The sequence below is a fragment of the Aquila chrysaetos genome, chromosome 6 (genome assembly GCF_900496995.4).
Source record: "Aquila chrysaetos chrysaetos chromosome 6, bAquChr1.4, whole genome shotgun sequence".
Classification (NCBI taxonomy): Eukaryota; Metazoa; Chordata; class Aves; order Accipitriformes; family Accipitridae; genus Aquila; species Aquila chrysaetos.
In genome coordinates, this window is record NC_044009.1 from 1,571,646 (window position 1) to 1,598,279 (window position 26,634).

The 26,634-nt window shown below is 48.9% G+C and overlaps 1 protein-coding gene and 1 long non-coding RNA gene across 3 annotated transcripts in view; one reads left to right on the top strand and one right to left on the bottom strand.

The window, feature by feature from the left end:
• PRDM16 (PR/SET domain 16) overlaps positions 1–22,348 on the bottom strand; it is a 350,362-nt gene extending 328,014 nt beyond the window's left edge. For both annotated transcript variants that reach the window (XM_030018556.1, XM_030018558.1), the window contains exon 1: positions 22,263–22,348. In XM_030018556.1, the coding sequence (XP_029874416.1) occupies positions 22,263–22,299 (37 nt within the window). In that variant the 5' untranslated portion in view covers positions 22,300–22,348. The remainder of the gene's footprint in view (positions 1–22,262) is intronic.
• Positions 22,349–22,446: 98 nt separating this feature from the next.
• LOC115343080 lies at positions 22,447–24,028 on the top strand. The gene is made up of 2 exons (XR_003923995.2): positions 22,447–22,672; positions 23,364–24,028. It is a non-coding gene; the product is annotated as an uncharacterized LOC115343080 (long non-coding RNA).
• The last annotated feature ends 2,606 nt before the right edge of the window (positions 24,029–26,634 follow it).

The following is a 26,634-nucleotide window of genomic DNA, read 5'->3' on the forward strand; positions in this document are numbered from 1 at the left end:
TGAGCCCATGCTGGTTTGCCATTGGTAACATGCTCTGATTAAACGACATCAAATACTTCAGTTTTATATGCGATATTCTGCATTTTAAATTGTAAAGGATCAGTCTTAATTGCTAAGTTTGACAGCTTGTCTACTTTTCTCATTACACACTGTAAGCTGTAAGGTACAGCTAAGTTAATATTCCAAGCTGTTTCTGTTTTGAACATATTAAAAGGGACCTTATATCCAAAGCACCAGACAGCATATGGAGTTCAGCTCTCCAAGCCTTGGGGTAAAACTGCTAGGGGTTATGCTGGACCACTGGAGATGTTGTAAAAAGGAAATTTTGCAAGGTACAGTTCCAGGAGCTGTGCTCGCTTGTGTTTCTCTGCACAGTGGTTACCGGCAGCGCAAATGAACCATAGACCAAATGCAGAACTCCGGATAAAGTAACAGTAATCTGCTTTTGTGTCCAATTCCAGATGTATTTCTGTTCAGCTTTTAATTCGGAAATTTTGTGGCATAAAGCGATTTAACAATGCACTTTTAATGACCCTCTATATATATGTGTGTGTGTGTGTATATATATATATATCTCTTTTGTTTCGTTTTTATTTACCTTAGCAGCATACTAAAATGTAACCAGCATACTTCAGGTTTTTACATTATATTTTAATTAGTGTTTTTATATATGAAAGACAAAGACACCACTCAGTACAAACACACATCTACTGTGCTGCATTTCCCAAGGCATATAATTTAATACCCAGAACACTAAGTCTCTCTCCATCAAAATTAATATTCCCTTGCTGGGTACAGGCCTTGGTCCATCTGGTAGCTGGGTTTTAGGATCTGTGTGAGGAGAGAACAATGTTTGTTGTTCTTTTAGAAGTAGTTAATGTTTTATAAACTCATGAAACTTCACAGAGGAATTAGTATCACTGTGAAAGTAACTGGGGGCAAGCAGATGTGCCCCACCATTAATTAATTCGAGGTGGGGGTTTTTGTTTTCTTTTCTTTTTAATAGTCATATATTCAATAGGGACAATGTGAGAGAAAAGACCAGGACTCTTCCCAAAATGAAAGATGAATATAGCCCTTCTTAGCATTTTGTGTTGCTCATTTAACCCTGCCTATATACGTTCCTGTGTATTTTCAGGACGAAAGCCCTTCCCAGCACCAGCAGCAGACAATTGAGTGACGAGGACCATTCTACCGCAGCCCAAACCCCCGGCGCAGGGCTTGCTCAGAACCGAAGTCAGAGTCAGCAAAGCTGCCAGAGCTACGGGGAGAAGCTCAACGTGAAAGCAAGCGACATGAAAACTCCCACGTCCGCCTGAACTAACCGGGTGACTCTTCGCCCCCTGCTCTCCTCGGGACCCCTGCACGGTCTTTGCCTTCACCATCCACCCTCAGCTCCGACAGAATCGCTTCGCGCTAAATCTGGACTCGGGAAGCCTAGAAGCAGCAAGCACAGATTGCCCCGCACAGAAAAACCGTGGTTCCTAGTTCCTCCAACCTGCAGGTTCAGGCTTTTAGTCTCCATCCATGATGGTTTGGCCATCTACAGTTTTAATCCCGTGCAACATTTATGGCACATTCCTTCCCTCCTCCTCTGAAGCAAGTGCAAATACTATTTGGCAAAAAGGAACTACCCACAAGGAAAGAGTTCCTCAGAGCAGTTGCACTAGAACTTGAACTAACCATAACATAACACGTCTGAAGAATACTGTGAAAAATATATAAAATATGTTATGGCATTAAAAGTTTAAACATCATAAATCTTCAGTGTGCTATTTACTAGGCTGAGAAGGTGATAGAAACAACATTCTGAAGTGGAATGAGAAAAGAAAAGAAAATGTAGCATGGAGGCCAGAGTGCAGTGAAATCCCCCGGGACCTGGCTAAAAACGCGGCTTTAAAAGAAACGTTAGCCTAAGCTCTGCCCAGCCATGGCTGGTAGAATTTACCTCAGCGCTGTAAACACACCCCTTCACAGCAGACGACTTAGCTAATACTCTGGAAAAAGACTTTAAAGAAACCAACCAAAAGAGATAAGAATTTGGAAGAGAAAAATACCAGGTTGGAATTGGTGGCAAGGGAAAAGAATATCCTACAAATAAAATTAGGTTCTCAAAACACGCCATGTAAAGGCCCTGTTCCCTTTGTGCTAGTGAAGCGCTCCATCGCAAACCAGTGGTTGTGAGGGCGAGATCGTACAGAAAACGGGGATTAAAATTGCCGGCTACAAGATTTGCTCCAACGTTTGCCAAATTTCAGTATAAATTCAGAGTTCAAGTTTAAATCCAAAAAAACATTTTGTCAATTTTCAAGTTGGAACCTTGCTAAAGTATCAGATGGGTTTGAGCTTTCTGCATACGTGATTACTGATTTATGGCTCTCAGGCTCTGCATTACATTTCAGCAAATAGAATATTTAAGTAGTTACTGTGAAAAATATTTAAACAGGCAACTGCAAATGTCACAAACTGTCAGTCCAAACCACGGACAAGTTATCTGGGGGCTCTGACTGCAGAGAAACAGGGTGTCTGTCTTTTGTTTTCTGGAGGGACCCCTTCTTTTTTTTTTTCTTTTTCTTTTTTTGGTGGGTGGTTGCATATGCAAACTTTCAACACAAAATCAGTGAGAACCTGACTTGTCTGCTCCTTGGAATCGATAATTTGTAGGAAGCCTCGTGAAACTGTAAAATTATTTTCTTCACAGAACTCCTGTTCCCTTAACTCTCTCAGCAAACACTGTTTACCTGTTGAGCAAATTATAATCTGTATAATAATGCTGTTATGGATCAGAGCTACACGTACAAAACCTAGAGACAGTCCTGACCACTTTCGCTGCCCCAACATTTAGCTGACGTTTAGCTTGACATGTTGTACGCATGGACAGAGCTTGGACTGGGACCGCAGACTATTCCTCATGCAAACTAACTTTATTTCAGTTATAATTCAGAACAAATTCAATTTTCATCTGTAACTGTGAACTTTTCTAGCTGTTGTAGCTTCAAGTCACCTCATTAACATTACTTAGACATCGGTTTTATAGTTGAATTATACTATGTTTATACTGTGGAATTCCATTACTTAATTGCCTCACTACTGGAAATTTCAGTGGGGTTCTCATTTTTCGCATAAATCTTGAGAATAAACATGTTTCTGTATTTCTCTTAATTAAGTGCATATTTCATAAAAATAGCCAACATAGACAAATTAAGCAAAGCATCATTTGTTTAATCAAATGGGAAACTCATGCCGCATGTAAATGGGGAAACTTCAAAAGCTTCGGCGTTTGCTTCCGGAAACTGCCGGAGACTGAGGGATTCCTCCAAACTATCCAAACCTGTTCAGCCTACGAAAACCCTGCGCTGGGAATCGCTCACACGAGGTGCTCGCGGTAAAGCCAGCCCCAAAGCATACGAAACCGTGAACCGGCTCCCTGCAAAAATAGTGTGGTTGGTCTAAAATGTAGGGGGAGCGGGGAGGGGGGGGGAGTGACACCCGTCGTGTAAACGGGGGAAAGCAGCACAGGGAAGGACGTTGTCCGTGACCAGTCCCCCCAACTCGAGCCAAGGGCAGTTACATCAGCACGTTGTATCACATCAGGCAATCCTAATGTGGAAAACGTCTGCAGTTCCTCACCGGCGTGCCTCCTGTCTCCCAGGAAATCTGCTCTGGATTCCGTTTGGGTTTGTTTTCTTAAGGCTTTTATCTAGATAAAGTGTAGAAGATCCATTTGGTTCACTGCAGTGGTGGGGTTGGGGTTTTTTCTGCTGTTGGGTTTTTTCCCCCTGTATGTAGCAAATCAGTCTGTAGCCAAGCGACTCTGGGTGACAGGGCTTTAATAAAAATCAATCAGGAGCACATAGGGACAATATTACAGCACTTTCCCTCTCCCAGTGCGGAAAGAGTGAACAGGAGACAGACATTCTTGTCGTGAAAGAGAGAAGCAAGAAACGAAACCGAGAAATAACAGGAATAAATGTCTGACTTTTAGGTCAATGGTGGGGTTATTTTTTCTTTTAACAAATTTGCTTCCTCTTCTCTACAGAAGTTCTCACCGCTAAACATGTTTCTTCTGAAGTTTAACAAGGGATAAAGTAATGCCTTAAAGTTAATAATTACTAAACTTAAAGTACTTAAAATTTTAACAGCTATTTTGGATGACACAAGCTAAGGAAAAGAGCAATACACCAAAAAAAAAAAAAAATACCACGGATTTGTTCCCACCAAAGTGAGAAAGATCTCATTTCATTTTAGCCATGCACTCATTCCAATTCTAACTTCTCTTCTTACATATTTTTACAATGCACAGGTCAAGGTATAGGAATAGAACGCGGGCTTTTTCTGCAACTGCAAAATAACCGTCTTGGCTATTTATCGCATAGAGCAGATCCACTCCATAGCAGCCCAAGAGACTGTTTCTAAAATTCCCGTACTTGACTCACAAGAACTCCTTTTACCAGAAGCTGCTCCTACAACAGTTGTGTAGACAGAATTCGTTCAGAAGTAACCTTTAAAATAAAGATGCTTTCCCTGAATCAGTAGCGAGCACTGACCTGGGAGGCCTTTACAGCTCGTTATGCTCTTACAGGTGGTATCATCACCGGGACAAGTGCCCTGTCCGTAGAGGAATTACACCTTGGGAGTCAGCGCGGCGTGTTTCAGACTTACAACTATGTTTACCGAAAGCTCCTATTTTGAGCAACCTTTTACTCAAATATCAAAACCGTTTAGAAATTATCACCTGTCTCGGCAGAGAAGCAGCAGCTAAACAATACAAGCATCTGGATTCTGCATTTGTGTCAGCCTTAGTAGCTGGCATTGAACATCAGCCTCGCTCACCGCTTTCTGAAACACGGCCAGGTTTTTACTTCCTAAATGAAACCTGCCTGCACAGTGACATTCCGTTTCACTGGAGTCCTGGAGGAATCGGGTGATTTATGGAAACCAGTTACTCACACTTGAAGCCTGGGCTACATAATAATCAATAATTTATCAATATTTTTAATATGACATTATGGACTCTGATTTTTCTTCCACCGAGACATCTGCAGTACTATAAATAACCTCCCAACTACACCGGAGAAAGATCTGTCCACAGGACTGACCTCTGAAATACCCGTCTGCTCCGGTCTGGTCTGTGCCGCAGAGCTCCTGGGAGCTGCAGCTCGCTCTGTGTGTTTGCAACACATGGGGAAAACACCAAGTGCAACGGCTGGACCAAGGAAGATACTTCCACTGGGCAGTTTCGGGTATCAGGCAACCCCACACAGAAAAAATCCAAGAGTCTATTTGACCTTCCTTTGATAATAAGACCACCTCGAAGCAGGCACATACCAAGATGCACCTTACTTCTCAATAGCTCTGCAATTGCCATGTAACGCCAGTGTCAGTAATGCAGATAACTTGCCCGAATTTCGGTCGGGGAAGGACGCTTCGTTCTGACCACGGCTTACACCAGCTGTGTAACTACCCAACGATGGCTTCATTTGAGAGCTGCCTTCTCCAGACACCATGGCTCAACAGGAGGGAAACAGCCTGGTTTAACGAAGATGGCATCCGAAAGGACTCGATCCTACAGGTAGGTGCCTCAAACAGCAACCGTTCCAATCTTTCGATATTTCAGGTGCCACAAAGCTTGTAGCAAAGGCTCTAAGCATTTCTATTTCACCACAGGAGAGAAAGGTGAAGAGGAATAATAACATTCTTGAAGTGTTTGTCTTAACAAGTACCACTTTGTGGTTCCAAGGGACAGAACTAAAAGGAAATTTGACCCACTGAAGCAATGGCTGTAGTCTGAAGGGAATCCAAAGCCTGATGTCTCGCTCATACAGATACACAAAATTCTGTTGACTTTTTCCTTTCCCGAATGCAAGCAGAGGTGCTCGTCCCCTGGCCCAGTGCAGCACAAACTAGGAGATCGGCACTTACTTTTACCACGTGATTCCATGTGCAAACTTGAGTAAGACAACCAAAAGTATTGCAATTTTTAAGGTATTAGAAATGAAAATAGCAATTCTAGAGGACAGAAAAAATTATTTCTCTTAGATCTGAGTGACCTAGCTCACGCATTTCAAAAATCAAGTTTGGTTTTTAGCTGTATGTTCATTTAAAGACAGCAGCTAGCAGCGAGAACAACCAACCCTGAGCCTCCCAGGCCCAGTTTTGGAGGGTCTAAGGTCACAGCAATTTTAGTTGCACTTAAAAATGGCCAATGCTTCCCAACACAACTTTACACTGCTTAAAACATAAAACAGCAATAGATTTTTGCAAGTCAGATAAAGGCGAGTGAGAAAGATTTGGCAAAAAAGAGCCTACGTAATGCAGAGAACAATGTGTACGTAAAATAGCTATTTTGGGAGCAGTGCCTTTTTCTCCATTCCCTCCCTTATCTTTATTCTATGTACTCTCTTGAGAGCCAGAAGTAGGCAGGTGGGAAAACAGAGGACCATAAGCTCGGGCTCCATTACACAAATGTTTCACTCCAAGCATAACTTTACCCTTGTAAATAATGCCACTTGCTCCGAAATCCACATTTGCTGAAGAGTTCAGGACCAGAATTAAGACTGCAGTCATCAAAACATTTTCCCTAGCTCATCCAACGTGGGTATTTCATTATAGACATTGTCCCAGCAACTCCCATCCCACAGGAAAAGGGGGATTCCTCATTTTAAACTCAAGTTCACTCATCTACAAGACCCCATATTTACCATCATTAAACTACCTGCAAGACACTGAAGGCAGAAAACCTTATCTGCAGCACCTCGTTGCCTATTTCTGATACTAAAATCTTTTCCTTTGGCTCTGACAACTTGCGTTAAAAATTTTGCTCTTCAGCAGCTGTAATCGTAAAATCTAGTACACTAATTAATCCAACGGCGTAGTGAATTTTTGGCCTACGGCATCGAAAAATAACAAAAGGTGATACGATGAACCAGCAGATGCACTGGTGAGTTTTTCCCTTTCCTGACAAAATAGAAACAAGACAAAATCAAATCCAAGCCCGTTCCCAGACATGTAAATCCCCAGAAGGAGTGGTCCGTGTTGCCTCTCGACTTTTCCGCCCCTGCCGTGGTCCACTAAAGCCCTGGTCGGAGGACCTGGCTCAGCACGGTAGCATCTGCTGCTTACAGCGGATCTCAGCTTGGCCCACCATCTCATTTCATTAGCTCTCGGTCTATAATCACCTTCGTACCAGCACCTTTCCAAATGGGAAACGGAACACCAGGGAGTACAGCGTTTCAAGCTGGATGCCAATACGCCAACTCCAATATCGCACTCCTATTAAGAGAGAGTTTGGCACCTTGCTGTAATGGCATATTTCTACTTTTAAGGTATATTGTGTCTCACTGAGATACGATTTAAAATGGACTTAAAGACGTCAGAAATTGAGACATGAAAAACCCCAGTGCTTTCAAATTTAGCTCACGCGTTCTCACCGATACCTACAGCACGAAGCCTTTTCTTAATGTGCAAAAGCAAGGGGGATTACATCGCTCAAGGGTTTTCCTGCAGTTGGTAGGGGTTTTTTATGGCAGGCTACCTTAAAGATACAGGCACGCCACTTAGCTGTACAAAAGTGACTCTTTTCTAAGAGCGCTGTAATATCTGGAGTAGTCCCTAACCTACCTGTACCAAAAGAACATTACTACACGGCGCATTTTAAAGGGAACGTGACATATAATAAAACTTTTATTTCCAGCAGGCGAGGTTGCTTCCTACACATCTGGGCGGTGAGTGGTGTTCTGCAGCAGCGCAGCCGGGGTTTTATTCCTGACTGGCACGTGACTGCAATGAAACATTGATACTTCTTGTAAACCCCCAAATGTTTAACGTGTTGGCACAGAGATGCCTTTAATCTCATTTCACGTGTAAAGCCCTCTCCCCTTGAAAAAAGCTCTTCCTCATACAGAAACCATCCGCAGTGCGTAAAGTACCCACTGGCTGTGGCTTTCAAAGCCAACCCAGAAGTATTATTCCATTTTCCGCTGAATACAAGTATTGAGGTTTCTTTGTCGGAGAAAAGCGAGGCTGGATTCCTTTATCCCCCTGCCCTTTCCGCTCACAATGCCCTACTCTGTTTGGTGGGCCAAGGAGGGGTGTCTCCCAGGAGATCCCAACAGGATCCAGTCCTCTGGTAATGGACTCCTAATACTTTCTAGGACCATCAACCTCCTCCACGTTTCTCTTTGAACGAGGGTAGTCTGTCAGGAGTGGAAAGCAATTTAAAACCACCGGTAAAGAGAGCGCTTCGGTCGAGAAGAAAGAATGATTTCTTATCAAAGCTGCCAATAGAGAAGACCCAGGTGGTACGGCAGAGGGGGATCCCCAACACCTACCTCCAGCCCAGAATTAGCAGATGAGATTCAGTAACAAACGGTGGCTTTTAGCAGCTCAACACAACCTTCGGAGGGTGACGATTAACACCTCTGCTGGGGGCCGAGGGGAGGGGGGGAGGAAAGCACGACCCTAACGTCCTGGGAGGTTTGCAACGCTGAAATTTCCTTCCATGAAACAAGAGATCGCAGGTTAGCTCTACGGTCTGCACCTGACGTTTCAGACGGGGTGTCAGCTTCAAGGGTCTTTTCGGAGAACTTTCGTAAAACATTTTATATACGTACCTACATGTGTGAGAAGACCCAGACAGTGGGAAGCCACAGGAACATGTGGCACGCTTAGTCTTTAGACGTGACCATTAAAGGAGCTCTATAAACCCTGCTGGGGCCGATTTCTAGGCGCAAAGAGGATGGGCATAGCAGACTTACTTCTTGAATGATTTTTTCAGTTTGGCTCTTTGTTGTTGGGCCATATCAGAGAGGTGGGTCAGCTTATACCTTCCGAGAACTGTCCCGTTCTATTTAATTTCTCATCTCAAGGGAAACTGAATTCTCATTTCCCTATTTTTTCTGTGAAGAATAAAAGCAGTTTGTATAAGAAGCAAGCAAAGTTTTAGAAATAAAGCATGTTCTCAGGCAAAGGAAAGAAAGGCTCCGCTTTCACCAAAGAATTGCGATTTAAAAACATCTACATGCAGAGATGCGTTTTAAAGCATTATCTTTAGACAGGAAACATCCCAGACTTTAGTACGTACAATTTAGAGTTCTTCAAATACCTTTAAGTGTGTGTGTGCGGGGGGGAAACGCAATCTGTTTTGATAACTCTTGACATTAAACAATGATAAATAATTAAATACGTTTAACTGTTTCATTAACTAAAGATAGATAGAGAGAGCTTCGTAGCTAGAATATAGATCAAAAAGATTGAGACTGGCTGTAAATTCCCCTGATGTTTTATGACACCATTTGTATTCTGTCACTCACTAGCTTTATGTATAGTCCAAGCTGTGAACTGAATACCCCATTCAGAAAGCCACTCACTCTGCATGTTATTGCAATTTAATATTTTCACACACAGACACATCATTATCTTGGAACCTGACACTGCAAGGAGAATTCAGTAATTTTTCCAGAGTGGGGTTTTTTTTTTTTGCCTTTTTTTTTTTTTGTTTTGTTCTAATGTGAGCACTGAGGCACAAGAGCCATCTAAATGACCACTCTTCCAATATTTAGTCTCTAGATAGATAGATCAGCAGGCAGGCATCTGTGTCTGTGTTTTCAGGGCTTCTTCTCCTTTCAAACACATACGATGTAAATTCACAGAAAGAACTAAAAAGAAAGGTTAAGAATCTGTCATTATCAACAAGAAGAATACCCCTTCCACAGTTAAAGCTTGCAGCTGTGAACTAGATATGTGCGTGTGCATATATATATAGTTACTAAAATGTGACTATGGGATGGGATTATTCCACTTATGCTAGGAGTCTGAAGGGGCAGTAAATACACGTTCCTCTAGGCTGTTTGAGAAGAAGCAGGCATATAGCTCTTCAAATTACAGGTTAAAAAAGCCACATTTGTTTATCAATATTTTAAAAGCCAGGTCACATCAGAAGGACTTTAGAAGTAGAGACAAAGGCACGGCTGATTTCATCCATGGAAACAGGTATATCTTATACCAGACCCTTGGTAGCTAATCATTAACGAGCATTACATACAAACTCAGCTATAAGAAAAAAATCTTTATACGCAAATAGCATGGATGTCCCAAAGAGTTCAGTGCCTTGAGGGCCTGCTCCAAAGTCCAGCGAAGTCAACGGAAAGACTACCATGAACCGCAGCAGGTTTCGGGTTCTGAGCAGCGAGGTTGCAATGCTGCTCTTTGCCAGTAAACGTCCGGCTACGGTGAAGGTTCCCTTAAGACAGTGATCAGCTATATGAGGTTAAACGCGAACTTCCATCATGGAATTTATATTTCCTGGTCTTGAGTCAGACATGAGCCTCGGTTTGCCCTGTTATGCCCTCAGGATTTTCATTAGGAAAGAAAAGAGCGTTCCAAACCAAAGCAACGCTCCAGAAGTCTTCCACGGGTTCTTGTTTCCTTCTCCCCCCACACTGTTTATTAAAGTACTGGCTTCTTCAGTAAATGACGGGGAAGTCTCCAGGTACGGAGGGTGGGGAGGACCGTTCCTCTGAGCTCTGCGCTCCGTCCCCCGGTGCGTGATTTGGGCTGAATTACTGACCTGCGAGAACCTCAGCTTCCCCAGACAAGCCAAGCCGGTACTGCTTCCACGACCGCCGTGCCGAGAAGGAAAAGTCACCAACATAATGCAAGTCACCCGGATCGCACGTCTGTAGACGTACAGAAGAGACGCTTAATAGAATTAATTCTGCAGCAGGACATTTCTCTGGTTAATGCCTCAAGCCTAATTTCACAAACTGCTAAACAACGGCACCTCGAAAAAAACCAGTTACTGTCCATTGGGTAAAAATAGATTTATAGATAGGTGTTAAATGCGGGCTCCTTTTCCTGATCTACTGGAACAGACAGTGCTATTACAAAAAATCAATATTTAGCTAGGGTATTGACTCCTGGATCATACAAGAAACTTTCTGGTTATAGCTAGAGGCTATGTGTGTGACTATTTGCACCAAGCCTCTGTGTTCTTTCAGGACTCTGGGATCTACACGTTAACTGAAGAACTACACAAAAAGGCAGTTCTATCTGAAATGGGAGTTAAAAAGCAATACCCAAGTTTGAGGAGGAAATGAAATACGTACTTTGAAGCATGTAGGCCTGTAACATCTGTATCACCCACCTGCTTGTCCGAACAGCTACAGAGAATCCAGAAGTGAGTTTTCTGAGGCGGATTTAACAGGCTGATAGCTATTTTGCTTCACAGATGCATGCCTTTTTTTTTTTTTTTAAATACATAATCATAAACCCCAGACAACAAACTATTTGAGGGAACACTAGAATTTACCTAAGGGGCCTTAACTGCACAGGTACTTTACTTGTCTGGAAAAGCACGCATCTCCGAAAGGCTGAGGAAGCATCAGTAGCTCTTCAGGCATTCCCTTAAGGACGCACCCACAAAGTTAACTTGGATTTCCTGAAGGCTCACCTTCAGCCTCTGGTACTAAGGGGCTGTTAAAATCACTCGTTAACAGATACTATCAGGAACAGGAGACAAAGAACCAAAATCTGTTCTGCACTTTATCTGGATAAATACTTGAAGAGTATTCTAGCAGGAAGAATTTAAGAACTCCCAAAGTAACAAAGATCTGGTTTTTATTCATTATATATGGGATATATGAGCAGAACTGTTTCTGAGCAGAGGGCTTTTCAAAGTTCTCCATGAGGTATCAGCTGCTTTTTAAATACGACTATTGTGCCATGTAGGGATTTAAGTTTATTTTATTCCTATGTGATAATTCTAAAATAAAATATATGATCACTTGCAAGTTGTGCATGTTCTTTATTTCACATTTGTGTAATGAAATATAAAATGAAACCAGTCCTTTTCTATAAACAGAAAAAAAATGGTAAAGCAATTTCATACTACATGAACTTCAAGCACAGCCATTTAAAAATTAATTTACATGATTGAGCCCAAAAGGTCCATTCGCTGTGAAATAAAAAACTCCAAATACTATCCTGGAAGCAAAGAAAATGCCAGACTACATGTAAACAAAAGCATTTTTTTTCACAAGCATCTGAGATGGAATAAAAGATTTTTAGCCAAATCTGAAACTTGCAAAAAAAGAAAAAATCTGATCCAGTAAATTCAGCAGAAACGTCCCAACGACCTCAGTGGGAGTCGGAACAAACACAAAGACCATTAAGGAGACGTTGATCCAGAAATCACAAGGGCAGGTATGTGTATCCCTCCCATTTTACAACTGAAGTAGCTGAGGGCAAGTTATTTGCTCAAGCTGGTAAAGTTAGTTCATCAGCTTAGCAAAAAACACAATTCACGCTTTTTCTGCATCTCGGACCAATCTCCGATCAGGTAATGGTGTTTCAATACGCTCAGCGTTTGGTGGGGTTTTGTTTCGGTAGCAGCAGCACAGGACCCCCCCCCCACCACCCCGCTCCACTGCTGCACAATTCGACAACTTTTCCAAGTTCTGAGCAAAACTTCACATCCAACTTTCTACACCTCCTTATGGCCAGCGAATCGTACAGCCCAGCATTGCTGTGCTTCGACTGAGAGAATAAATACACGTGCTCACACCGGAGACCAGTTCTTGGCGTAGGGCTTGTCCGCGCCTAGTCCTGTGCCTAAAATTCGGGTAAAGCTGCTCTGCGAGGAAGGTTTACGTGGCAGCGAGGAAAAAGCCTCCTTCTTCCCTCATCCTGTAGCTTCCCTTTCCATCCCGCGGAGCCCGGGAGCAGGGCTGGGCTCTCTGGAGCAAGGCAGGGGACCCAAAACCGAGCCGTGGCCCCGTTGCCCCCCTTGCCACACGGTTCACTGCCGCCTTCCTCCAGACCCAGTTACTTCCTCGGCCTGACAAGGGAAACCGCGTTTAGCGTCTTTAGTCCCCCTGAAGTAATTTTCTCTCAAGTAGGAAATAAAGCTGATTTTTTTTTCCCTGTAATACCAATAAAACAATAACTCGATATCACTTCTACCAAACCACCGCTGCTATAAAGTTAAAGATATGGAAAAGAAAATTAACTACTGTTTATGACAGCAGCAGAAGGCAAAAAGAAAAAAAAAATAAAAGCACAGTGCGTGCAAGGGAACAGATGGCTTATGTCCAATATGGCCCATCTTCTGTATATTACTACTTTGGAAAGGAAGTCCATGCCACTTCAGAAAATAGCAATCTGTCTAAAATATGCTGAGGTTATATAATTGATCATTCCGTAAGTTAAGGGAAAAAAACCAACCAAGCTACATTTCTCCATTGGATATTGATCTGCAAATGCTAAAAGTGAATCCCCTTAAACCAGCTATATACCAATATTTGTATATTTTATGCACATACGCGCAAAATCTCTTGGGTCATGTCCTCAGCTGGTGAAAATTAGTTTCATCGATGTTGATACCGATTTCCACAAGTCGAGGATCTGGCCTCTCGTTTTAAAAAAATTCCTGAATTTTGTCAGTTTAACCTCACTTTTTGCAGAAGAGAATTAGGCACATGTGTTCTGCTCAACGTTATTCACTGATTACACATGCATCTTAAACCAATACTGCGTGCACTTCTGCATGAAAGACACACATGTTAACAAAACCAACGAAGAACGGCTTCGTGGCTAAATCATGGTATCTGAAAAATGCCTCGTCTAATGAAGCGCAGGAAATATAGTTGTGAAGTAGATAAAGTGCCAAGTTCTGCTGGCACTTTGGGTTAAAGTCCCTCTGAGCCCTGGGCGGCTCTGCGTTGCTGCAAACGGGCTGTATTTGGCCCTTGCTACAACCTCGCGAAACCACAACAGAAATCTGTTTTCAGGAGCAGACCAGAAGTGGGATGCACGCACCCTCCCCTCGGTCCCCCCCACCCTCAGAAGACCAAAGAAACGCTCAGAACTACTTTACAAAGATGTCGCACACCGGGTAGCGCGTAAAGAAAAGCCAGTGGAAGGGGCAGGTGGGATTTGAAACCATGCTGAATCTCATAAGGTCCTTGGTCTGCACTGCTAGGAAAAACCGTTCCTTGCACCTGCCTTTCCGAAAGCTAGGCTTGCAAACTGGTACAAGCAAATTTGGTTGAAAAAACACCCAGGGAAATGTGTTTCGCTCAGTCCTAACAGTCCGTCTTCAAACTGGGGAGCTTCAGCCAGAGGGGCGTGGATTTTGTACAGGCGAAGCAACCTCCGCATCTTTCAATAAAACATACGTGGCATAATGAATAGCCAGCCTTCTTTGGTGGTGATAAGATATTTTAACTGAAAACATCAGGGCGTGTTTAAAAAATGATTACGAATTATTTTAACAGTATTTGCAGAGGGTTATAAAAACAGCTATAATATTTTTGTCCTGGATTCTAGAATTACCAGTGTGACAGCTAATGCAGTAATGATTTGTTTCAAATGCCAGTGTTTAAGCTGTATAAAGCTGATTTTATACATTTTTCCAGTAGGCCGCATTGTAGTTAATGAAATTAAACACACCAATCGCATTTGTCCCCAGGGGATGAGGAACTGAACACGCCACTGGTTTATTTTTTTATTAAAATAAATTGCAGCCAGCAAGATGGACTAATTGCGTACAGAATTGAAAAAGAAACATTCCATTGATATAATTAAGCCAATTTTCATGGACAAAAATAGTTATAGTGGATATAAAATAAGCAGAGCATTCACTACGGTTTGACTTCTCCCCACCCTCTGTATTTTGTACAGAACATTAACCATTAAACAAATATGTATCTCAAATGGGCTGACAGTGTTATCTAGTAATGATGGCTAAATTGATCCCAATAGCTGACGCCGGGGCATTGTGTCTCATAGCTTTGGTGAGAGAGTTCGTAGGCCAAAAAAAACAGACCAGCAAAACCCTACCACATCAAAATATTACCTTAAAGCAAAACACCTGAAAGATGTAAAACTATCGAGACAAAACTAAATCACCGCCCAGTTTATTTTGGTCTGACATTTCACCCCAAACTGCCTGCGCAGTCACTTTGTTTTGGAGAGCTGCAGTCCAACCTCCCCCAATTTGGTCCCTAGTATTACAAAAAGCAAATGGTTAAGAGAAGATGAAGTCTTTCCACACCGGCTCAACAGAAACCAAGATTTACCGCGATAGGAGCGTTCTTCTGTGGCCTACTGGAAATAATTTGGCTGTCTCAGTCCATTTTCACCTGGAAAATGTCTCCCCAAGAGGACCAGCGGTCTCTCGTTTGCAGTACAAACGTGGGTTCGCTGGTACAAACAAATGCCTTACTAACTTTCCATCATAAATTTGGGCAAAGCACATCTTCGGGGGGGGGTGGGGGGGTGGGGGGGACAGGACAAAAGCTCGTCCGCCCCTTGACCAGAAACTTTGCATTTTTCCCACCGTCCTGCACACCGAGCGCTGCTGAACAGAGCAACTGCGAGTTGGTACCACTGCACAGAGAAGCACTTGACTGCGTGAAAAAAAGGAGTTTGGGTTCTAGCCCTACCTACCAACGTTAAGCACACATCGCGCCCCTTACCGCAGGGAAATGTCTTCCCGGTTACAAAAAAAAAAAAAAAAAAAAAAAAAAAAAAAAGGCAAGCAAGCAAGCTGCTTCTTCAGGGTATGAGCATTCAGAAGCACGAAGAAGTACACTTATTCCAGGGATGAAAGTCACATTTCATTTTTATTAGCAAAGAGGGTCACATCATTCACTGAATGAAGAGAAGGAAAAAAACCTCTTCAGGACAGGGACACTCTGTTACAGATTTGGACGCTACATAACGCACAACCTATTGCACCGAAAATAAAAATAAACAACCCATGAGTAGGTAGCGGTGATGCATGAAAATCCATTAAGAAAATAAAAGAAATAATAAGGTCATAGATCTTTTCCACTACGACATCCCTGACCTGAAATTCCTCCAGGAAAAAAAAAGGGCATATTAAAGATCAGAAAACACAGCCGTGATTTTGGTGTGGAATGCTGCGGAGTACTGACATATCAACAGGCTGCTAGCCAGAGAGTGGAAACAAATGTGTTTGCACGTATCCTTCAGATGTCTTCATTCTTAACTGCAGACGGCCACTGTATGTATATGTATTTATTGATACACTGGTTACTTACCCCTACAGGATTAAAAATACCTTTTGGGAAACAGGCGTGAGAAAATCATTATTCGGCTAAGATTTTGATCCTTTCCGTTAGCATTCAGAATTGCGCGAGTTTATCATTTAAATAATCTCTAACTGGAAAAAAATAAACATATCCAGAAATAATGGGAGAGCCATCAAGTTGTGGAAACAAAGCACGAGCTTGCCCTGGCCCACAGAGAGCACATACAGTCTTGCATGCCGTCAGCCTCGTGCTAGAGAAAAGGCCTGGATTGTAAATGTAGATTTTTTTTTCTTCCACTACACAATTTCACACACCACAAGTTTACTGCAATGGGGTGGCGGGGGGGGGGGGGGGGGGGGGGGGGGGGGGCAGGGTAACAGAGAGACTGCAAATTTTACACTTAGAAGGGCAAAAGTAAGTCTGAAAAACGTGGGTGCTTTTCCCCATCCTGTCACCAGGAGCGGACAGGGATCCTCCGGCGAGGCAGCGCACACGCTGCTTCCACTTCCCCAGCTGCAGCGTGGAACTAACAATACGTTCCCCACCGTCAAGGTGGCTACCGAGCCTTACCTTGTCAGTGTTTGCAAACTTCCTCAGGCCTTTGTCTTTGAAGCACTGTATTAAATAGTACAGAGCTTTTATAAAATATATAAGCCATAATAATCATAGCCGTAATAACAATAATAATACTTTTCACTCCACAGGGCCCTTTCTTCTGCGAATCTCAGGGTGCTTTACAAACATTAATGAACGCAGCCACGCCGCAGAAGGATATAGCCCTCTTAAAGGGAAGATTCCCTCGTCATTCATTCGCTTCGGGTATTTCGGTGCCCAAGCGAGGCCGTTTGTGCGGCCAGCAGCGCGGGCCAGGCACGCAGGTGTAACCCCGGTGCGGCAGACAGGCTGGAGCATTCCTTTAGCACCGGTCATGGAACACTTACATCCGACTAAGGAGCTGGGGTATTATTACAGCGAGGAACAGCGATGAATTACACTGCTCCTGTGTTGTGAAATCCTAGCTCCTGCATTGCATTTTGCCTAGAAGTGAGTGGAGATTTTGTGCATTTCAGGTACGCTTGGCTTTCTCCCGTCCGATAGTTCAGAATCCTGCCCATTTCAAAGTCTCATTATTACACTAGCAATGTGTGCCTGAACATTGGACGGTGTCTGTCTGTGTGGGGAACAGAAGAGCAATTCTTTGCTCTTTCCGACCCCGGTGTCTTCATCGGGTATTTTTAATAGCAACCTTTAGAAATGTGGTTGGTTTTATTTTTTCCCCTTAGCTCATTAAAGGCCTAATTTGCTATTGCTGAACTTGAACTTGCGCTGCAGTTCCAATACAAAGTCTAAAAATAAGACAGCTTGCTTTGTCGGTAAAGTTTTTAAAATACAAAGTCACAATTTCCGCACAGAGCATGCTGGTTCGCCACCGTACAGTACCTGAGATTTCACTGTGTGTTGTAAGACCTTTGCACGTGCATTGCTGGTTCAACAGACACACGCATCTGCATAGACACGTTTTGCATCGGCACAGTGTTTTTATAGGACACGGGAACGTACCGGAATTGGAATAAAGTACCATTCTTCGATGCACTTTATAAACTCACATTTATATGTGCACAGGCAAATGCCCTGTGATGTAAACACACGTGGATGAACGTCGCACGCGCTTCACGAACAAACTACACGGACACCCGCAAGCATTGGCTTTATTGCAGGCCAACATTCGACCCCCGGCTTCTACCTCTTCTTCAGCTTTAGCACTTCGGTACCTTAAACCTGCTAGTCTCCGGGCAAGTTCAAAGCGTCTCCTGCGCCAGCTAACCAGTTCATTCCTCCCATTTGCCAAGGTTCTTCCCAGGACAAGGGAGAAGGAAGCGCCTGGCAGCTGTTCCCTCTGCCTGTTCTCAAATACGGCAGGCAGGGAGAGCGGGTGAATCGATAAATTATATTTCTAGAATTTAGATTTGATTTTTTTTTTTTTTTGAAGACTAAACTGATCTTAAATCCTCAGTAATTTTTGTTGCAGCGCTAATTACACATCACCTTAATTAGCGGATCACCCACCCCACACACCCCCCCTCCCTGCCCAGCATCCCTAATTGCCTAATTGAACAGATCCGGGGCCGGGAGCGGGGGGAGGCTGAAGCAGCCGCGGTGGCGGGGACCCGCCGGGGGACCCGCGGAGCGTTGCGCGCCGGACCGGGCTCCGCCTGTGCCCCGCGCAGAGCCGCGCAGAACCGCGCACCGGCCCCGTTACCGACCAGCCGGGCTCGGAGACCGCCCGGCCGGCGGGGAAACGGGGACGGGGCTGCAGCCGGGCATCGGTTTGGCAGCGAGCGGGGGGGGGGGGGGGGCTGGACAGGAGCAGGGCAGAGGCGGCGGCAGGCTGGGAGGTCTTAAAAAAAAAAAAATAAAATAAAACAACAACAAAAAAACCCCAAACGGCAGAAATTTTCGTTCCGATGTTGGAACCGCCTGGGGAAGAGCAAAGGCGGTCGCACGCCGCGAAGCGGGACGCCAGCTTCTGCGCCCGCTTCTCCCCCCTCCCGGCATCTCGCCGGCCTTAATAAAAAAAAAAAAAAAAAAAAAAAAAAAAAAAAAAAAAAAAGAAGACAGTCAAGGGGAAGCCTGTCCTCGTCCGAGGCGAAGCCCTAAACCCAGGAGCAGGCACCGGGGACGGCGGGGCTGGATTGGCGAGCGTTTGCCCGTCCGCGCAGCCTGCCCGGGAGGATGCGGCAGCTCTGCCGAGGGAAACTCGGGCTTCCAACTTCGTCCCGTTCCCAACGGTGAAAAGCGAACGGGAGCGGAGAAGCGCTGGCCACCGTTCCCCAGCGCGGACGTTTATTTAGCACCCGAGCCCCAGGCAATGCCCATCCGTGCGTGCTTTGCGGTTACACTTGTACCCGGCAAACCTAACTCGGGGGTTTCGATGGGAAAGGAATTTGCTTTCACCCGGCCCGTCCATTTGCCGCCTCTCCACCTTCTTGCCGAGCGGAGAAGCGCCCGCAGCCCTCCTCCGCTGCCGACCTCCTCGCACCCTGAGCCGGCCTAAGCCTGGCCGGTGACAAGCACCGCATCCGAGGGTCGTCCCCCCCCCCCCGGGAGGCGAGCCAAAACCGGTCCCCGGCCTCCGCTCCCTGCCTTTCTCCCGCTGCGCCGGTTTAGCATTACCCCGAATTTCCCTCTAACCCCACGCAGGCGTTCGGCCCCTCTCCGAGCCAGGTAACCGAGTCCAATTCCCCCGAGGGGCCTCATCGCATCTGCTGAAAATATTGTCCAACGAAATGAAACGGCTGCAGGGTTCTGCGGTGGGTTCCGTGCCCCGACGGCGTGTGCCCCGCTCTCCCCCCGGGCAGAGGCAGCCCCTTCGGAAGGAGCAGCCCCGGGGGAAGGGGCTTGGGAAGGGTCGGGGGGGATTTCGTGGCCAGACCGGAGTTCTCGCTACCTTGCCGATGGAAAGGCGGCGAGATCCGCACGCTCGCCTCCGTGTTTAATCTGTTTTGCAAATAAATACTCCTGGGATCCTGAAACCTTAGCTTTGGACTACCGTTTTGAACTGTGATCCCTAAAAAATCCTCGGCTGAAACCCCATAAACCGTTGGGCCTTGTATTGTATTAAACACCTGATTTTAATCAGGGCTCAGCCTTCCAAATAGACACTTCCAGTTTGCATCAGCAGCTCAACGGCCGGAGCTTTCTGAACCGCAGCTCCTTCTGCCGAAGGGAAGCGGTTCCTTCCAGGCACCGAAGTCCCGGCTCACCTCCCTGGCACCTCACATGTCCGGGCACCGAAAACCTCTTCGTCCCGAAGCCGCAGCAGCTTACTTTGGGCTACCGTGCTGGGAGAGCCCACGGGGAAAGGCCGGGGCCGTGTGCGCGGCTCGCACCGCGCTGAAACGCGGCCGGACCCGGCACTGCACCCACGGGCACCCGTCTGCAAAAACCCGGTGCCTTTTGCAGAAGCGAAAAGAAAAAGGAGGGCAAAGAGGAAAAAAAAAAAAAAACGAAGGGGGGAAGAGAGAAAAAAGAGAAATATTCCACTCTATTCAGCCTCGCTTTCGCAGCCAGGAGCGCTCTGAAAATTACTCTTCTCCTTAACCACCAAAAACAACAAGTGATGACTTTTTAAAAAAGTTATTATTTGAACGGGGGCGTTTAAAGCGTATGTTTATTTAAGAAAAAAAAAAACCAAAAACAAAAAACACACAAAACCAAAACACAAACCAAACAAAACTGTCCGAGGATGAATTGAAGGACAACTTCCCAAAAAACGTCGCAGCGATGGGCTGACAATATCGATCACGCCAACAGTAAAACATCCCCGCCTCTGAGCAGCATTTCTGCGTGCGGAGCCGCGTTCGGTGGGGCAAGGAAGGCGGGCCGGTGCCCCACGGACACGGGGTTGGGGGACCCGAACGGAGCGCGGGGCGGGGGGGGGGGGGGGGGGAAGGCGGCCCCGCGAAGGTAAAACGCTGGGCCCTGCCGTTGCCTGCGCGTTGTGTCCTTGGGAAAACGGGAGCGCGGGGGTAACAAAGCCGGTTTTTTAAAGCAAGCTGGACCGAGGAGCCGCAGGGCTCCGTCGGGCAGGATTTGCGAGACCCACGTCCCCTCCGGGAAGAGACCGGGGCGGGGGGGGGGATGTACGGGACAGGGGACCCGCAGCGATAAACGCCCGCTGGCCTCTGCGAGTGGAAAAAGCTCCCCGATAGCCAACCTCGCCTACAAAATAAACCTCCGAGCCCACGCGTGAGCGGGTTGCGTGCGCTCCACGGTGCCTGCCACCCTTGGCCGGCCGGGCTTGGAACCGACGGCCGCTGTTCCAGCCCGAAGGCTACGTCCCGGGACCGGGGCCGGGCCGCCCCCCCCCGCCTCACCTGGGAGCGCTCCCCGCCGAGCGGCCGCCACCCGCGGCGGAGCCATTTACGGGCCCGGGGGCCGCCGGGGAGCCCCCCCCCCGTGTGTCCCCCCCCACCCCCAACCTCACCCTCCGGTTCTTCACGCCTCCCAGTCCGCCCGACGGGCTCCCTGTGCAAAACCACGCGATTTAAGCAAACCAGGCGCCGCTACTCTCCAAATCTTCCTCCAAGCAACTACAAGCAGAGTTTCTAGCAGGGCGCAGCCCGCGCTGGAACTTGTGCAGCCTCCGGACATTTCGCACGGAGCCAGAGCGAAAGAGAAACTAAGCCGTAATAACGATTAAAAAATAATAATAATAATCATCATCATCATCGGAGTAGTAGAGCAGTACAGCCGGGCTGCCGCCGCTGCCCCGAGCCTGGCAGCGAAGCGGCGAGGGAACGGAGCGAGCGGCCGCGGCCGGACTCTACGGGAGCGGGGGCAAGCGAGCCCCGCTCCTGCCTACGAAAGCCCCGCTCTCCTCCTCTGAAAGTCCGGTCTAAAAACGATTCGAAAGAAAGAAGGGAAAAGGCGCCGGTAGAAGACGGAGGAAAAAAAGCTGCGCGAGACTTACGAGCTGCAATTCCACCCCCAAGTAAATTTTTAAAAATTAAAAATTAAAGACACTCCCCCACGCTCCCCTCCCCCAGACCTTCTTAACCCCCAGCTGGGACACCCGAGCTGCGTTCAGGATCTTCCCTCTGGACCTGCGAATCCAAAGCCCCTCACTGAGAGCGGATCCATTTTTGCTACAATTTCTCTTCCTTCCCTCTCCTCGAGAATTGTTCCCGAGACGAGAAGGGTTTCTCCCCCCCCCCCCCGTCTGCCTCTGCCCGTCTCTCTCTCCCCCCCCCACCCCCCCCCCACCCCAGCGTTAAGTCTCTCCGGCTCTCGCAGGCAGATGCCAAACGCAGACCTCTAGCGCCCACTATTTCAAAAGCCAGGAATATTATTTCACAAGACTTGGAACGACTCAATAAAAAAAAAAAAAAAAAAAAAAAAAAAAAAAGTTGCTATCCCCTTTCGTCAACTTCCAGCTAACTTTCGCTTTTCTCCCCCGGCCCCGCGCAGCTCGCCGTTCGCCCGCGGCGCCCCGCTCTAGCGCGCCCGGGCGCGGAGAGGCGCGGAGAAGCGCGGAGGAGCGCGGGACGGCCGGTCTCCGCGCACACGGGGCGGGCGGCGCGGCTGGCCGCCGCCGCGGGGAGGGAGAGGGGCTGCAGCCCCCGCGCAGCCCCCGGCCCGGCTCCGCGCCCTCCCGCCCGGCCGCCGGGGAGGTGGGACGCGGCAGAAGGGAGAGAAAGGACCTACTTTTGGGCAGTTTTCTCGCCCTCGCCTTGGATCTCATCGTGTCGGCTTGTGGATTCCTCTCCTCCTCCTTGAGCCCAGAAGCAGCTACACACTATCTTCATCTCCCAAGCATTGTCAGTTTGGACACCTTCGCACATGCGCACAGAGCATTCAATCTGACACCCTCACCAGGGCCAAAAAAACTTTCCAATGTATTCATCATCATCAGGGTGGTTTTTTTTTTTTTTTTTTTTGTCCTATCCTCTTCTTCAGACCACTTATCTCTCCCCCCTCCTCTCTCCCAGCACCATCACAGCCTTCCCCTGATCTGCCCCTTTAAGAAAAATCAGCCCTCTCCGCTCCTACCCCTCTGCACACTGACCTTACACACTGGACAATATTTAAGGATCAAGGTGCCATCCTATAAAGAGGTGATTATCATTGTATTCTTCTTCTTACTATTATTATTATTCTTATTATTCTTACTACTACTAAATAGCAATGCCGTAGAGAGAGTTTGTTAATGGATGTCATCTTACGATTGTACCTATTTTAGACGTGCTTTTATTTTTAATCGGAAAAAATACTCGTTTACAGTCACTTTGCAAAGAGCGCCTGCCTGCATTTTCTTCCGCGTTACCCTTTTCCCTTTCTTGCCCCCTTCGGCTCAGGGGGCTGCGTAACTTTGGAGAAAAAAAAAAAAAAAAAAAAAATCACAGAATTCGCGCTGCGTTTGCTCTGCCCTCACCGCTCGCGTTTCTACCGGAATATTTCTGCTCAGCACCGGCACCGGAGAGCCTTTGCTCGTTCTCCCCCGGCTGCTTTGCCCGTGGGTCGCCAACGTTTTGACCCGGACCGCCGGCCACCCCCCCCCCTCCCTCCCCGTTCCCGGGGTGTATTTGGGGGGGGGGGGGGGGGGGGCCGGTTCTCCCTGCGCGGGGCGCGGAGCGGCCGCGGCCGCCGCTCCCGGGGCGGCTCCGCGTTGCCCGAGCGGCCCCCGCCTGCTTCTCGCCGGGGAGGGCCGGGACGCGGTGAACCGGAGGAGAGCCGGCGGGCCCCGGGGCCCCCTCGCCTTCCCCGTCGGGCGGCGCGGAACTCCCGCCGCTTTCTTCTGCGTTTCAGGTGGAAAGCAGCGCGGCGGGGAAGCGCTCCCGAGGGCCGGGGGAAGCCGGGAGACGCGCGGACGCCCCAGAAAAAAAAAGAAAAAGGGGGGAGAGGAAGGAGAAATATCCCCCCCCTCCCTCCCGGAGCGATGCCGGCCAGCCCGCAGGACCTGCCCGTCGCCCCCGGGAGCGAAGGTAGAGAGAGCCCGGGCAGAGGGGCTTTGAAGAAAGGAGCGAAGTGTAAATAGCCCGATGATTGATGTGCTGGCTTTGACCGCGGAGAAAGCACTATTTTCATTCAAGTGGCCAGGTCAGATGGTCACGGAAGAAGGTTGAAAGGTAGGATTTAATGAGATTAATACGGAGAGAGAGAGAGAGAGAAAAAAAGAAAGCGCGGGCCTTCCTAAACATTCAATAAAATACTCGGGTTAGGGAGAGCGCTCTGCTCTGCGCTTGCGGTGCTAACCCGTAGCGGGGCTCGGCGAGCAGGAAAAGCCGGAGCCCCCTCACTGAAGGGCATTGCAAAAACACTCCAAAAACTTCGCTGGGTGCGTCAGGTCTCTGCTGGAAGCCCTGCTGCCAGCTGCACTTTTGCCCTGCAGGTGGAACTGGGGAGGAGGGGGGGGGAATAGTCCTGCTAATTACCGCTTTTCCCCTCCTCAATAAACTCTTTAATTGCAAATGGGAGCAGGGCCCTTTCAGGTGCTACCTAGGAGCCGGCGTTAAGGGGCAGGGTGGTGGAGCGGGAGTCCAAATAAAATAAATACGGTTGAAGGGAACGAGTAGCCACGTGTCGCCCAAAACGCTGCGCTGGTGCCTGTGAATTCCTTCCTCGAGGACGCCTGAGCGCCCAGGTAGCCGTTTCGCGGCACGGCGGGCACCCCGAGGTTGGAAAAAGGAGCTTTTCGGAGCTTCACCGGTAAAACAGGGGCTCTAACGTTTCCAATGCAGCGAAATCTTTCTCCCGAGGACCTCGGACGCTAGCTGTCTCCCGCCTCCCCCCGCTGAGCTGCTCCCGGGACAGGCACATGTCGGTCGGAGAATGTCCTCCCGGGCTATTTCTCCCCATTAATCCAGCCGTCTTCTGGCAGAGAAAAAGCTGGCCGCGGCCGGGAAGCGCTCACCCCGACCCGCAGCACAGCCCCAAAACCCGCGGCTAGCGAGGGGGGGGGGGGGGGCGGTGGCCGCTTCCCCCTCCCCGAGCCGGGAAAAACTAAAGGGCACGGAGGGGCCCGAGCGACCGGCCGCCGGTACCCGCCCGGCTTTGGTCGCCTTGCCAAGATCTCCTGCAGCCCCAGCACCGGGGTTGCATCCCCCCCCCCGCCCCAGGAAAAAGTTGCTGCGGTCAAAAAGCACGTACTAGCGGACCCGCTCGCAGATATTTTGGGAAACGCAACACGCTTTCGGGGGTGTACGGGGCTGGGGGGGGGGGAAGGGGACACGTTTCTTCCACGCTTGGGCTGATGCTTCTGCAAACGAAGCCCCAGAGAAGCGATCGAAAAGTCATCGTGCGAGCCGGCGGCAGCCCGGCCAAGCCGAGGGCCGGCGTTGCCCTCGGCTCGCCGGTTTCTTTTCTCGCATTTACTCGCTCGCCCCGACCGCGTTATATCGCCGGCCGACGGGAACGGCTCCCCGGGCTGGAGCGGAGTCCCCGCCGGCGGGCACGGCGGCAGCGCCTCGGGCTTGCGCTGCGCTTTTGTCGGGCCGGGAGGCAGCCTTGGAAAGGCGGAAAAAAAAAAAAAAAAATTAAAAAAAAAAAAGAGGGGGGGGGGAAAGGAACGAATTTTTAACGGAAGGTTGAAAGGCGGAGCGCCAGGCGTGCGGGAGCGGACACGCTGCCATCCCCGAGAGGAGCAGGGTCCCTTCCCTCACCGGGCACGGGCAGGCGGTTGCGGTTCAGCAGCCGCCCGCCCCCGGGAACGGGCCCCGCCGCACAGGCTCGCTTGAAGGCCAAAATACTGGCTCTCCAGGCGGCACAGGCTTGGCAGCGAGGGCGGGAACCGGGGAGGCTCCGGGGCCAGCCGTGCCCTCTCGGAGAACGGCCGCTCGGGCCCCGTTCTTTGCGCCTGCACAGATTTATTCCCGGCTGCCAAGGGCACCTCGCTGCATTTCGGGGAAGGAGCGAGGCTTCTCAGAGCCGGGGCACCGCAAAAGCCCCGCAGCAAGGTGTGCGGCTCGGGGCCGCCGGGAGCCCCGCAGCCTCTCCCCGGAGCTCCCCGCCCGGCCGGGCGAGCATCCCGCGGCTGCCACCGGCTTGCACCTGTCGGAGTGCGTGTCGCTTCCACGGGGAACGATAAATTAATGAGCGTGGAGGAAGGGAGAGGGGCCAGGAAGCTTCTCGCCTCCCCCGGGGGCTACCAAGGACCCGGCCCAGGCAGCCGGCGGCCCCGCACGCCCGGAGAGGCGAGCGCTCGCCCGCTTCGCGGGGGTGTTTGCGAGGAGTTTTGCCCACGGCGAGCTGGGGGACCCCCTGGAGAGACGGCTCAAGGGGAAAACGACACCCACACCCCCCCCAGGAGGTGGCCGCTTTTCCGCCGCACCTCAAGGAGCGGCCTTTCCCCTGCCCCCCCCCCCCAGCCGCACGGCGGGGGAGAGGGACCCTCCTGGGGGGGGGGGGGGGGCTGGGGGTACAGGCAAGCCGGTGGTCGTGAAACCCGGCTCTTAGGAGCTTCTCTCAGCCGCCCTTGCTCCTGTTGGCACCTTCCTCGCCCAGGCACTAGCCATTTCAACACACGCTCTGCAGCGTGCCACATGCGTTTCGGCAGGGAGTCACGGCGGCTCTTTAAAGGGGGGCACTGGAGGGGGTCTTACGGGGAGGGGGGGGATGCTCAGGAAGCCGGCTTTGAACACAGGCTCCGGGTGAAACCCGGCGTGCCAGCCTCCCGGCTCGAGTGGGCTCAAAGCCCGAGGGGGACACGACACCGCTGCGTGTCCCCCCGCCCCGGCCGGGGGGACAGGCAGCCGTGTCCCCCCTCGGGGCAGCTGGGGACGGGGACTGCGCACCGGTATGTTGGAACGGTAAAGCAGATTAGAAGGGTTGCTCTTAGTCCGGCTTGCCCGGGAGCTGCCGCACACGCAGAGTAAACCCCTTTGCCGTCGCCGGGCTTTTCGCATCAATTCCTTATTGTTTCCGCGCAACGTTGCGGGGGAGATTAGAGCAAGAATTAATATTCTAAAACTGCGCAAGATCCCCGTGGCGTCCGACGGGGCTGCTCTCCGTCAGGGTCAGCGAGCCCCGGACAGATTAGGCAGCAAGAATGTCACACGCTTCCCTAGAGCTTTTCCCTTTC